The 13,695-nt window shown below is 44.0% G+C and overlaps 1 protein-coding gene across 1 annotated transcript in view; it reads left to right on the forward strand.

Annotated features, from left to right (window-relative positions):
- Nucleotides 1–3,788: 3,788 nt before the first annotated feature.
- Nucleotides 3,789–13,695, forward strand: part of LOC309567791 (visinin-like) — a 60,093-nt gene continuing 50,186 nt past the window's right edge. Inside the window, exon 1 of the mRNA XM_082273240.1 lies at nt 3,789–4,253. Within this exon, the coding sequence (XP_082129366.1) occupies nt 3,873–4,253 (381 nt within the window). The 5' untranslated portion in view covers nt 3,789–3,872. The remainder of the gene's footprint in view (nt 4,254–13,695) is intronic.

Here is a 13,695-nt window from a genome sequence, read left to right on the forward strand (position 1 = left end):
GGCCAATTTGTCGACTACTTTATCTCTCCACCAGAAGAGGTTCCATGGCAATTAGTGATAGACTGATATAATGTTTTTTAATGCCGATACCGATATTTTGGTCATCGGATATCGGTATCGGCCGATATCGTCCGATATTTTCGGGCATGTAAAAAACAAAACACCAGGTGCCCCTAGAAGCAGCTGTAAAAATTCCAGTGTTTACTCCCCTGTGGGGCAATCCCAGTCTTTCACATTTCCACACAAACGCAGATCCTTCCCTATGGGCCAGACACGAAATTACACTACTCAAGCATATTATGCCACAGGGTTTCCTTCTGTCGTTTAATACGATGCGAGACTGTTATCAATTGCCCAATCATGTGTTTTTCTGATTTCTCCAATTGCGACATACTGCACAAGTCCCTCATACTGACCTCTTGACCCCTTAGAACAGCTGTTGTCTTCGGAAGACCTCTCTAAACCGCTAACGGCACTTTATTCTCAATTGATTCCCTTAACCCTACCCAAATGACTGATCTTTATAACAAATGGCGAGCTGATATTAACTCCCTGATGGATGATGACTATAAAGATTGCGTGCTTTGATTTCTAAAAACTATGATTTCCTCTAGAGATCGGTTTCTTCAGCTGAAATTCCTCTATCATGTTTATTATATACCCCAGTGACTTTCCCTTATGTATCCTGAGTCCTTAGATATTTGCTCTCATTGTGGCGTGGAAATGGGTACTTATTTTCATGTTTTTTTGGTCATGCCCTATTATACAACATTATTGGAATGGAAGCCAACGTGGTACCAATATTTAAAAAGGGGCCGAGATATATCCCGGGTAACTATAGGCCGGTCAGCCTAACATCAGTAGTCTGCAAAATTTTGGAGGGGATGATAAGGGACCACATACAAGACCTTAGTAATGAAAACGGTATTATAAGTAGTAATCAGCATGGATTCATGAAAAATCGTTCATGCCAAACCAATCTATTAACCTTCTACGATGAAGTGAGCTGCCACTTAGATAAAGGTAAGCCTGTGGATGTGGTGTATCTGGACTTTGCAAAGGCCTTTGACACCGTTCCCCACAAACGCTTACTGTACAAACTAAGGAAGGTAGGTATGGATCATAAGGTGAGTACCTGGATAGAGAACTGGCTCCAGGGGAGAGTCCAGAGGGTGGTGATTAATGGGGAGTACTCTGATTGGGCGGGTGTGGAAAGTGGGGTCCCCCAGGGTTCTGTCCTGGGACCAATCCTGTTTAATTTATTCATAAATGATCTAGAGGAGGGGATATCTAGTACAATCTCAGTATTTGCAGATGATACTAAATTAGGCATGCCAATATCTTCTATGCAGGATGTGGAAATCTTGCAAGCAGACCTGAACAAAATAATGGGGTGGGCAACTACATGGCAGATGAGATTTAATGTAGAAAAATGTAAAGTAATGCACTTGGGGGCCAGTAACCAGAAAGCAAGCTACTCACTAGGGGGGGAACCTCTGGGTGAGTCTAGGATGGAAAGGGACCTGGGGGTACTGGTAGACAACAGGCTTGGAAGTGGCATGCAATGCCAAGCCGCTGCAAGCAAAGCCAACAGAATACTGGGTTGTATAAAAAAGGGGATTCACTCCAGAAATAAAGAGATTATTCTTCCACTCTACAAAACTCTGGTCCGGCCACATCTGGAGTATGCTGTCCAGTTCTGGGCACCGGTCCTCAGGAAGGATGTGCTGGAACTGGAGAAAGTCCAGAGAAGGGCAACAAAAATAATTAGGGGAATGGAGGACATCAGCTATGAGGAAAGACTACAAGCACTGAACTTATTCTCTCTGGAGAAGAGACGATTGAGGGGGGATATGATATCAATGTACAAATACTGTACTGGCGACCCTAGCATAAGGAACAAACTATTCAGAGTAAGGGAATACAATAAGACACGTGGCCACTCACTAAAACTTGAGGAAAGGCGGTTTAACCTTAAAGTGCGTAAGGGGTTCTTCACTGTAAGAGCGGTAAGGATGTGGAATTCTCTTTCGCAAGCAGTCGTATCAGCGGGGAGCCTTGATAGTTTCAAAAAACTATTGGATGGACACCTTAAAGACCACAACATACAGGGGTATACAATGTACGGTTAAAAGCAAACACACACACACATCATAGGTTGAACTGGATGGACTTGTGTCTTTTTTCAGCCTCACTAACTATGTAACTATGTAACTATGTAACTATGAGTGTTAACAATGTAGTTAACAATGTTAACAATGTAGGTGATCTTTCACCTTCTTTTGGATCCAATCATTTGGTTGTTGGGTCTGGTGAAAGAGGTGCTGCCTGACAGGTACACACGACTTTTTGTTTTCTACATGGCATATTACACAGGTAGTGAGATTCTTCTCCGTTGGAAGTCTCCCTCAACCCCCCCCCCCCCCCCCCCACTGTGAGCAGATGGAAAACAGCTATTAATGATACTCTCCCCCTGTGTAAACTGGCATATGCTAGTAGGAACTGCCCACATAAATCTGATAAAATTTGGAACTGTTGGGTTGATGCACAGGGTGACACCGTGTGCTACATTCCCTGCTGTGTTTCTATTTTTTTTACTTGTACTGTAGGATTTTATGCTGCCTATGACCTTGCCCTTCCCTTTCTTCCCCCCCTTCTTGCTGCTGGTTGTACATTCCCATTTACCTTCAGTTTGTGTTAATATTGTCTGTAATATTATTACGTTATGATATTGCACTATACATTGGGCTTACTGGCCTTACCTTTCTTTGTGAATATGAGATACTGTTGTTACAGGGTAGCTTATTCCTTGTACGTAAATCCTTTTTCCTTTGCTTTTGTACTTTTATACCGAACTGTATATTCTGCAGACTTTTACTGTAAAAAAAAAATAAAAATTCTCGTGTGCATGTGGCCTAAATGTAGCCACTATTACCGCTTCCACTGTAACAGGCTAAAAGATTAAAGTGCTGTTTCAGGCTCCGGGCCTAATAAACATTCCTTTTTCTATCCAAAAATGTTGGCTTTTGATTTACAAACAGAATGCTCCTTTCACAGACGTTAAAAGCTCTGCCTTCTCCTCTCTCCAGTCATGAAAAAGACAGGTAAGGAAGTCTCCCTCCTCCTTTTGCACATAACCAGCCTTGAGAGTCAGACCCATCTTTGATGCCACCAGAATGTGGGTAAAGACAAGGGTCCAGGTGCAAAGACTTTCCACAGGAGTCACAGAAATATGTTAGAACCTGTTAAATAATTAAACCTCCCAACATTTATTTCAGTTCTGAGAAGATACACCCTTTAAGTTGAAGTTGAACTTTCTGGTCAGTGTAAAGACAGTACTGGTAAATACTTATAGACTAATAGGCTCACAGGATTTTCCAGCTACAGTCCTGTTCAATTATGCTGGTACATACAAACATCTACGTGCTTTACTATGCATATATTTAGGTTAATGAATACAGATACAAAGCAAGATAAAGAAAAGTTCCAGATATACCGATACTGAAAAAAATCTGGTGATTTGTTGTGGCCTACAATTTAGTGTAGCTACGGAGAGGAGGAAAGGATATAGACAGAGAGCATATGGCGGAAATTAAAGACATGACTAAATCTGCTCAGGGCTGAAATCTCCCTTCATTAAAAAGATATAGGTATCACTAAGCCCTTTACCAAGGCACTTCTAAAAGGTGTAGAAGAAGGGGCTGGATTTTCAATCTCTGATGTAATAAGTCACTTAAGAATCTATAAAAGGAGAATTAGGCATTCTTGACATATCTACTTCAGTTAAGCCCAGCAGAAGTAGCAGAAGTTTGAAGATATTTATTTTCTTACTGCAGCCACTGGTTAACATAGTGTAAGGTATCACAACGACCATGGGGAACACAAAAAGTGGAGCCCTTTCAAAAGAAATCCTTGAAGACCTGAAATTGAACACAAAGTATTCAGAGGACGAGCTTTTCAACTGGTATGAAAGTTTTAAGAAACAATGTCCAGATGGCAAAATAACACGCCCAGACTTTGAGAAGATCTACGCCAATTTCTTCCCCAATTCGGACCCGAAGACATACGCAAGGCATGTTTTCCGTAGCTTCGACACAAATGATGATGGCACCCTTGACTTCCGAGAGTACATCATTGCACTTCATCTAACCTCTTCAGGGAAAACCAGCCTTAAGTTAGAATGGGCATTTTCTTTGTTTGACGTGGATAGGAACGGTGAAGTCAGCAAAGTTGAAGTACTTGAGATCATCTCAGTAAGTAGAGTTTTGTGTTTAGCATTTTACTAAAGAATCCACTGTGTAAAATGAACTGATGTTTAACAGAGTTTTGTGTTTAGCATTTTACTAAAGAATCCACTGTGTAAAATTAGCTGATGTTTAACAACTTCACGTTAGGGGCAATTTTGTGATTTTTTTTCACACACATGTTGAAATCTGTATTTTTTGACAGAAAATGGCTTCAAATCCCCAAACAATTATAATAATATAATCTATAGCATAGAATGGTAGTTGTTGCAATTTTATGTTACTTCATATTTGTGCAGCTGTTTATCAATCGCCTATTTTCAGTAAAAAAAATACCCTAATATCATTTTAATGCACACAAACACTGTATAATTCCCAATTTTGATAAAATATGAAAGATGGGGTTACACTGAGTAAGTAGATACTAAAACATTTCAAGTCTTAAAATTATACACACCCTTAAAATGGCAAAAAAACTAGAGCACCCCAAATTGTCCATAGGCAACGTTTCAAAAGGCTTTTTAAAAGTCATCAATTTAGAGTTAAAAGTGAATGATGACCTTAGAATAATTGCTGTCACTCCAACATTAGCAGCAATACCAATTTGCATTTGTATGTGTGTGCAGGGTGATGGGGTTGTGGTTTAATTTTTTTTTTTTTTATTTACATTTTTTTATATATAATTTACATTTTTTTACACTTTTTTATTTTACATATAACTTTATTGCTATTCCAAGGGGGCTAACAATCCCCCTATGTAATAGCATTTGCAAGTGACAGGCTCTTTTTATGTAGACATCCGGGTTCTATTACACCCCTAATATCTCCCCCACTGCCACTGCAGCTGATCAAACACAGGACTGTGCTTGTTTGGGCTGTACACCCGGCATTTCGGCAGGGATTTCGAAAGCTGTGAACCCAGAAAGGCTCAGAGCTCAGCACTTCCATGTTCACTCATCGCAGAACAGATCGGAGAACTGCACTGTTGCGCACAGAACTGTAAAAGTGACCAGGCAAATTTACAGCCACCCAAACCACTTTTTTATGGAAGCTGGGGACCAGGAAAAAAAAGAATACAAAGCTCATAGACTGCAAGTGGTTACAAATTACAATATTTCTTTATCAGGTACTACAGACCAAGGACTAGAACAGGGGTTCCTAATTGGTTTTATCTATAGCCCTTAATCTCTGATTAGTTAAAATATTTGAAACAGAATTCTCTGCATGAAGGCATCAAAGTGGAGAAACCGACATGAAATGTCCAATGACTTGCAAGTAACATTGTCATTGTCTGTACCTCTCTATTCCATGTGTTGATTGTACAAAAACAGCAACAATTTTACTAGTTAGAGCTAGCTTCGTAAGTGTGATTATTTTTTTTTTATATAAATAAAAATAATAAAATCTTTATGACTTTCTTTGTTCTGTTCTTAGCTATTCATATATTTATGTCATATTATATTTATGTCATATTGTTAATAATCACGTGTGGCAAAAATAATATTGGAAAATACTGGGCGATTAATTACAGCCCGTTCACACTGGTGCGCTGAAAAATGTGGTATGCGTTTTGCATTTTGCAGTATACATTTTAGTTACATAGTTGGTAAGGTTTAATAAAGACACCAGTTCATCCAGTTCAACCTGTACTGGTTGATTTAAATAATTACAGAGGGTTTAAATGGGGAAAATTTTTGCGTGGTTTTGTTGCGCTTAAAAGGTGCGTTTTAAGTGCGGCAAAAGTGCACCCCTGTGATAGGGCCTTAAGGTCTGTGATCAAAACAAGGTAAAGAATTCAGATAGAATTAGCCATGCTAGGCCAACAAGATCAGATTTATTGCAGATTTAGTTACACAAAAAGTGTAAATATCCATCACCTGTGGCATCACCTGTTTGATACTAAATCAGCATGAAAACTGGGGCCCTTATATACTATATTGTCAAAAGTATTGGGACACCTGTCTTTACACGCACATGAGCTTGAATGGCATCCCAGTCTTAGTCCATAGGGTTCAATATTGAGTTGGCCCACCCATTGCAGCTATAACAGCTTCAACTCTTCTGGGGATGCTGTTCACAAGGTTTAGGAGTGTGTCTATGGGAATGATTGATCATTCTTCCAGAAGAGCATTTGTGAAGTCAGGCACTGATGTTGGACGAGAAGGCCTGGCTCACATTCTCTGCTCTAATTCCTCCCAAAGGTGTTCTATCTGGTTGAGGTCATGACTCTGCAGGCCAGTCAAGTTCCTCCACCCCAAACTCCCTCATCCATGTCTTTAAGGACCTTGCATTGTGCACTTGTCCATATAATTTGGTGGAGGGATTTGTGTTTTGTTGTTGTTTTTCAGGGGTTGGGCTTGGTCCCTTAGTTCCAGTTAAGGGAACTCCTAAGGCTTTAGCATAACCTTAAGGCATCAGCATTTTGGACAATTTCATGCTCCCAACTTTGTGGGAACAGTTTGGGGATGGCCCCTTTCTGTTTTAACATGACTGAGCAACAGTGTACAAAGCAAGCTCCATAAAGACATGGATGGGAGAGTTTGGGGTCGAGGAACTTGACTGGTCTGCATCAGAGTCCTGATCTCAACCCAATAAAACACTTTTGGGGTGAATTAGAGTGGAGACTGTGAACCAGTCCTTCTTGTCCAACATCAGTGCCTGACCTCACAAATGCACTTCTGGAAGAATGGTCAAACATTAGACACACTCCTAAATCTTATGGACAGCATTCCCTGGAGAGTTGAAGCTGCTATAGATGCAGAGGGTGGGCCAACTCAATCTTGAACCCTACAGACTAGACTGGGATGCCATTAAAGTTCATGTGCACGTAAAGGCAGGTGTCCCAATACTTTTGAAAATATAGTGTATAAGAGCCGATTTACCTACCAGCATGTCTTTGGAGTGTGGGAGGAAACTGGAATACCCAGAGAAAATCCACACAGGCACAGGGAGAACATGCAAACTCCATGCAGGTAGTGCTGAGGTTGGGATGTGCGTGTAAAGGCAGGCATCCCGATACTTTTGACAATATAGTGTATATCTTTGTAAGCAATAATGTGTAATGCCTGATGACAATAAATTATTACTTTATGTTGTTGTGCTGTATATCAATGAAAAGTTGTCTTTTGGATTGTTTCAGGCTAATGCACAGGCTTAATAAATAGACTACAGGATTTAAAACTGAAATTGGTTTAAATTCACTAATTAGCTTTAAGGGGTTTCTAAAGGTTCAGCTTTTTTTTTTTTAAAATAACAAACATGTTATACTTACCTCCTCTGTGCAGCGGTTTTGCACAGAGCAGCTTCGATCCTCCTCTTCTTGGGTCCCCTGCTGGGGTCCCTAGCCTCTCCCCCTGCTGAGTGCCCCCAAAGCAAGCTACTTGCTCTGGAGGCACTCATTGGTGCTCACTCCTGAGCCACCTCTGTGTGTTTATTAGACACACAAAGCGCGGCTCAGCCCCACCCTCTGCTTCTTCCTCACTGGCTGTGATTAACAGCAGCGGGAGCCAATGGCCAAGAGGAGGCAGAGACCCAGGAGAGGTTCTGCTCTCGCGCACATCGCTGGATCGGTGAGTTTAGGGGGGGCTTCACACTGAAGGCTTTTTACTTTCATGCATAGAATGCATTAAGGTAAAAAACCTTCAGACTTTAGAACCACTATAAATAGTTTACACATTGGTAAATTACTATAAAGGTAATGAATATCTTCTGATTAATAATATAAGTACCCAATGACACTGACATACAGTATGAAAACTAATAAGTGATAATTATTCATATAACTTAATATGTAATAATTCTTTACAGACCAAGCTATTCAGATCTGTCTTCTTGCCTGCTTTCTAAGGAGTTAACGTCAAGTCCCAGGCTGGCTGAGATTATATGGATATGAATAGGCAATTGTAGATGGGGTGTAGGCCTTTTCCTGTGCAAGTACAATCATTTGAAATCCAGCGGTCTATTTCCTAAAACATAAGCATGTGTTTACAATGATATGCATCGTAATCTGATTGCACAAAGTTGGAAAAAAAAGGACAAATAACAGTACTCAGCTTTCAAGAATTTAAAAAACGTGTATTTAACTGTAAAGTTTTCATAAAAATAAATAAATAAATAATAATTCACATAATCCAGATCCCTGCTGATTATAATGTGGCTTTTCCAAAAAAAAAAAAAAAAAATACAAACAAAAATAATTCACACAATCCAGATCCCTGCTGATTATAATGTGGCTTTTCAAAAATAATAATAATAATAATAATAATAATAATTCACATAATCCAGATCCCTGCTGATTATAATGTGGCTTTTCAAAAATAATAATAATAATAATAATAATAATAATTCACATAATCCAGATCCCTGCTGATTATAATGTGGCTATAATATTGTAACTGAAACTACCACTGAGCTCTTTTATATACAGAATTTGCTTTAACAAGGAAAAGTTAATGTATTTTTGTGTGACTGCAGAGTCGAAGCCTAGGTTTTTTTTTTTTTTTTTTTTTTTAAATCTTTATTTACATTTTTTAAACAATAAAGAGATAATACAGATGTTACAAACATTTTCCATAAGGAAGCATCAACAGGGTTCCAAACACAAACACTAGATATTCTGTATGATAAACACCATCAAACTGGGAGTGGGAGTAATTACTGGGAACCCAATATTGAGTATCAGGAGGTGCAGGGGGGGGGGGGGGAATGTGGGGGGGGGTGAGGGGAGGGGAGGGGGAAGGGAAAGAGACAAAGTTTAGATTATTAAAACAGATATCATTTAGGTTTTAAGCTAGAAAGTGATTCATTTTTTGGAGGAGTATATATTCGGCTCATCCAATGAACCAGTGGCGGCCTGTGCATAGGGGGCGCCAGGGCGCCGCCCCCCCCCTAAAAAAAGAAAAGAAAAAAAAAATTAAAAAAAAAAAAAATTACAAAAAATCTATAAAGTTTTCAAAAAAAAAAAAATTGTGTTCGCCGGCCTATGTGGAGGCTGTGGGGGGGTGGGGTTTACGACCCAGAAGAGGCGCCGATTGGCTGCCTTCTGGGGCGTAACCTGGGCGCAGGGTACAGCGCTAGGAAACCCCCACTTTCGGAATGTCCTGGCTGTGATTGGTCCAGTCTCCAGCCTGGACCAATCATCATCCAGGACATCCGATGCTGACCCGTGACCCCGCTGACGTCGCGTACGTCAGTCACGAGTCAGTGCGGTGGACGGATGGGCACAGCAGAGCGGAGCGGACTCAGAGTCAGCGGAGACTCGGAGAGCAGACCGGACACCGGAATCGGCTTCAGAGAGACGGACGACCCGACCAGGCAGTCACCTCACCAGGCCGCAGCCGCGCAGCGTCTCCAGAGGAGTGCAGGTCATCTGGACTGGAAGAGAAGACTCGATCACCACCGGTAAGTGAGCTGTGGCGCTCTGCAATCATTGGGGGACAATGCTGTGGCACTCTGCAATCATTGGGGGACAATGCTGGCACTCTGCAATCATTGGGGGACAAAGCTGTGGCGCTCTGCAATCATTGGGGTACAATGCTGGCACTCTGCAATCATTGGGGGACAATGCTGTGGCGCTCTGCAATCATTGGGGTACAATGCTGTGGCACTCTGCAATCATTGGGGGACAATGCTGTGGCACTCTGCAATCATTGGGGGACAATGCTGTGGCGCTCTGCAATCATTGGGGTACAATGCTGGCACTCTGCAATCATTGGGGGACAATGCTGGCACTCTGCAATCATTGGGGGACAATGCTGTGGCACTCTGCAATCATTGGGGGACAATGCTGTGGCACTCTGCAATCATTGGGGGACAAAGCTGTGGCACTCTGCAATCATTGGGGGACAAAGCTGTGGCACTCTGCAATCATTGGGGTACAATGCTGTGGCACTCTGCAATCATTGGGGGACAATGCTGTGGCGCTCTGCAATCATTGGGGTACAATGCTGTGGCACTCTGCAATCATTGGGGGACAATGCTGTGGCACTCTGCAATCATTGGGGGACAATGCTGGCACTCTGCAATCATTGGGGGACAATGCTGTGGCACTCTGCAATCATTGGGGGACAATGCTGTGGCGCTCTGCAATCATTGGGGTACAATGCTGTGGCACTCTGCAATAATTGGGGGACAATGCTGTGGCACTCTGCAATCATTGGGGGACAATGCTGTGGCACTCTGCAATCATTGGGGGACAATGCTGTGGCGCTCTGCAATCATTGGGGTACAATGCTGTGGCACTCTGCAATAATTGGGGGACAATGCTGTGGCACTCTGCAATAATTGGGGGACAATGCTGTGGCACTCTGCAATCATTGGGGGACAATGCTGGCACTCTGCAATCATTGGGGGACAATGCTGTGGCACTCTGCAATCATTGGGGTACAATGCTGTGGCGCTCTGCAATAATTGGGGGACAATGCTGGCACTCTGCAATCATTGGGGGACAATGTTGTGGCGCTCTGCAATCATTGGGGGACAATGCTGTGGCGCTCTGCAATCATTGGGGGACAATGCTGTGGCGCTCTGCAATCATTGGGGGACAATGCTGGCACTCTGCAATCATTGGGGGACAAAGCTGTGGCGCTCTGCAATCATTGGGGTACAATGCTGTGGCGCTCTGCAATCATTGGGGGACAATGCTGTGGCGCTTTGCAATAACTGGGGGACAATGCTGTGGGCACTTTGCAATCATTGGGGGACAATGCTGTGGGCGCTCTGCAATAATTGGGGGACAATGTTGTGGCGCTCTGCAATCATTGGGGGACAATGCTGTGGCGCTCTGCAATCATTGGGGGACAATGCTGTGGCGCTCTGCAATCATTGGGGGACAATGCTGTGGCGCTCTGCAATCATTGGGGGACAATGCTGTGGCACTCTGCAATCATTGGGGGACAATGCTGTGGCACTCTGCAATCATTGGGGGACAATGCTGTGGCGCTCTGCAATCATTGGGGTACAATGCTGTGGCGCTCTGCAATAATTGGGGGACAATGCTGTGGCGCTCTGCAATAATTGGGGGACAATGCTGTGGCACTCTGCAATAAATGGGGGACAATGCTGTGGCGCTCTGCAATCATTGGGGTACAATGCTGTGGCGCTCTGCAATCATTGGGGGACAATGCTGTGGCGCTCTGCAATCATTGGGGGACAATGCTGTGGCGCTCTGCAATCATTGGGGGACAATGCTGTGGCGCTCTGCAATCATTGGGGGACAATGCTGTGGCACTCTGCAATCATTGGGGGACAATGCTGTGGCACTCTGCAATCATTGGGGGACAATGCTGTGGCGCTCTGCAACCATTGGGGGACAATGCTGTGGCGCTCTGCAATCATTGGGGGACAATGCTGTGGCACTCTGCAGTGATTGGGGTACAATACTGTGGCGCTCTGCAGTGATTGGGGACAATGCTGTGGCGCTCTGCAGTGATTGGGAACAATGCTGTGGCGCTCTGCATTGAAAGGGGCTCGCACGCTTAACTCTGCATTGATGGGGGCACGGAACAGTTGCATTGAAGGGGGCACGCACGCTGAACTCTGCATTGTGGGGGCACAGAACAGTGTTTATTGCATTGAAGGGGGCACAGCACAGTGTTTATTGCATTGAAGGGGGCACAGCACATTGTTCATTGCATTGAAGGGGGCACAGCACAGTTGCATTGAAGGGGGCACAGCACAGTTGCATTGAAGGGGGCATGCACGCTGAATTCTGCATTGTGGGGGCACAGCACAGTGTTCATTGCATTGAAGGGGGCACAGCACAGTGTTTATTGCATTGAAGGGGGCACAGCACAGTGTTTATTGCATTGAAGGGGGCACAGCACAGTTGCATTGAAGGGGGCATGCACGCTGAACTCTGCATTGTGGGGGCACAGCACAGTGTTTATTGCATTGAAGGGGGGCACAGCACAGTGTTTATTGCATTGAAGGGGGCATAGCACAGTGTTTATTGCATTGTGGGGGCACAGCACAGTGTTTATTGCATTGAAGGGGGCACAGCACAGTGTTTATTGCATTGAAGGGGGCACAGCACAGTGTTTATTGCATTGAAGGGGGCACAGCACAGTGTTTATTGCATTGAAGGGGGCACAGCACAGTGTTTATTGCATTGAAGGGGGCATGCACGCTGAACTCTGCATTGTTGGGGCACAGCACAGTGTTCATTGCATTGAAGGGGGCACAGAACAGTGTTTATTGCATTGAAGGGGGCACAGCACAGTGTTCATTGCATTGAAGGGGGCACAGCACAGTTGCATTGAAGGGGGCACAGCACAGTGTTCATTGCATTGAAGGGGGCACAGCACAGTTGCATTGAAGGGGGCATGCACGCTGAACTCTGCATTGTTGGGGCACAGCACAGTGTTCATTGCATTGAAGGGGGCACAGAACAGTGTTTATTGCATTGAAGGGGGCACAGCACAGTGTTTATTGCATTGAAGGGGGCACAGCACAGTTGCATTGAAGGGGGCACACACGCTGAACTCTGCATTGTGGGGGCACAGCACAGTGTTTATTGCATTGAAGGGGGCACAGCACATTGTTCATTGCATTGAAGGGGGCACAGCACAGTTGCATTGAAGGGGGCACAGCACATTGTTCATTGCATTGAAGGGGGCACAGCACAGTTGCATTGAAGGGGGCATGCACGCTAACTCTGCATTGTGGGGGCACAGCACAGTGTTCATTGCATTGAAGGGGGCACAGCACAGTGTTTATTGCATTGAAGGGGGCACAGCACAGTGTTTATTGCATTGAAGGGGGCACAGCACATTGTTCATTGCATTGAAGGGGGCACAGCACAGTTGCATTGAAGTGGGCATGCACGCTGAACTCTGCATTGTGGGGGCACAGCACAGTGTTTATTGCATTGAAGGGGGCACAGCACAGTGTTTATTGCATTGAAGGGGGCATAGCACAGTGTTTATTGCATTGTGGGGGCACAGCACAGTGTTCATTGCATTGAAGGGGGCACAGCACAGTGTTTATTGCATTGAAGGGGGCACAGCACAGTGTTTATTGCATTGAAGGGGGCACAGCACAGTGTTTATTGCATTGAAGGGGGCACAGCACAGTGTTAATTGCATTGAAGGGGGCATATCACAGTGTTAATTGCATTGAAGGGGGCACAGAACAGTGTTTATTGCATTGAAGGGGGCACAGCACAGTGTTTATTGCATTGAAGGGGGCATGCACGCTGAACTCTGCATTGTTGGGGCACAGCACAGTGTTCATTGCATTGAAGGGGGGCACAGCACAGTGTTCATTGCATTGAAGGGGGCACAGAACAGTGTTTATTGCATTGAAGGGGGCACAGAACAGTGTTTATTGCATTGAAGGGGGCACAGCACAGTGTTTATTGCATTGAAGGGGGCATAGCACAGTGTTTATTGCATTGTGGGGGCACAGCACAGTGTTCATTGCATTGAAGGGGGCACAGCACAGTGTTTATTGC

This window comes from Pelophylax lessonae (genome assembly GCF_965119305.1).
Source record: "Pelophylax lessonae genome assembly, chromosome: 12".
In the NCBI taxonomy this organism is placed as follows: Eukaryota; Metazoa; Chordata; class Amphibia; order Anura; family Ranidae; genus Pelophylax; species Pelophylax lessonae.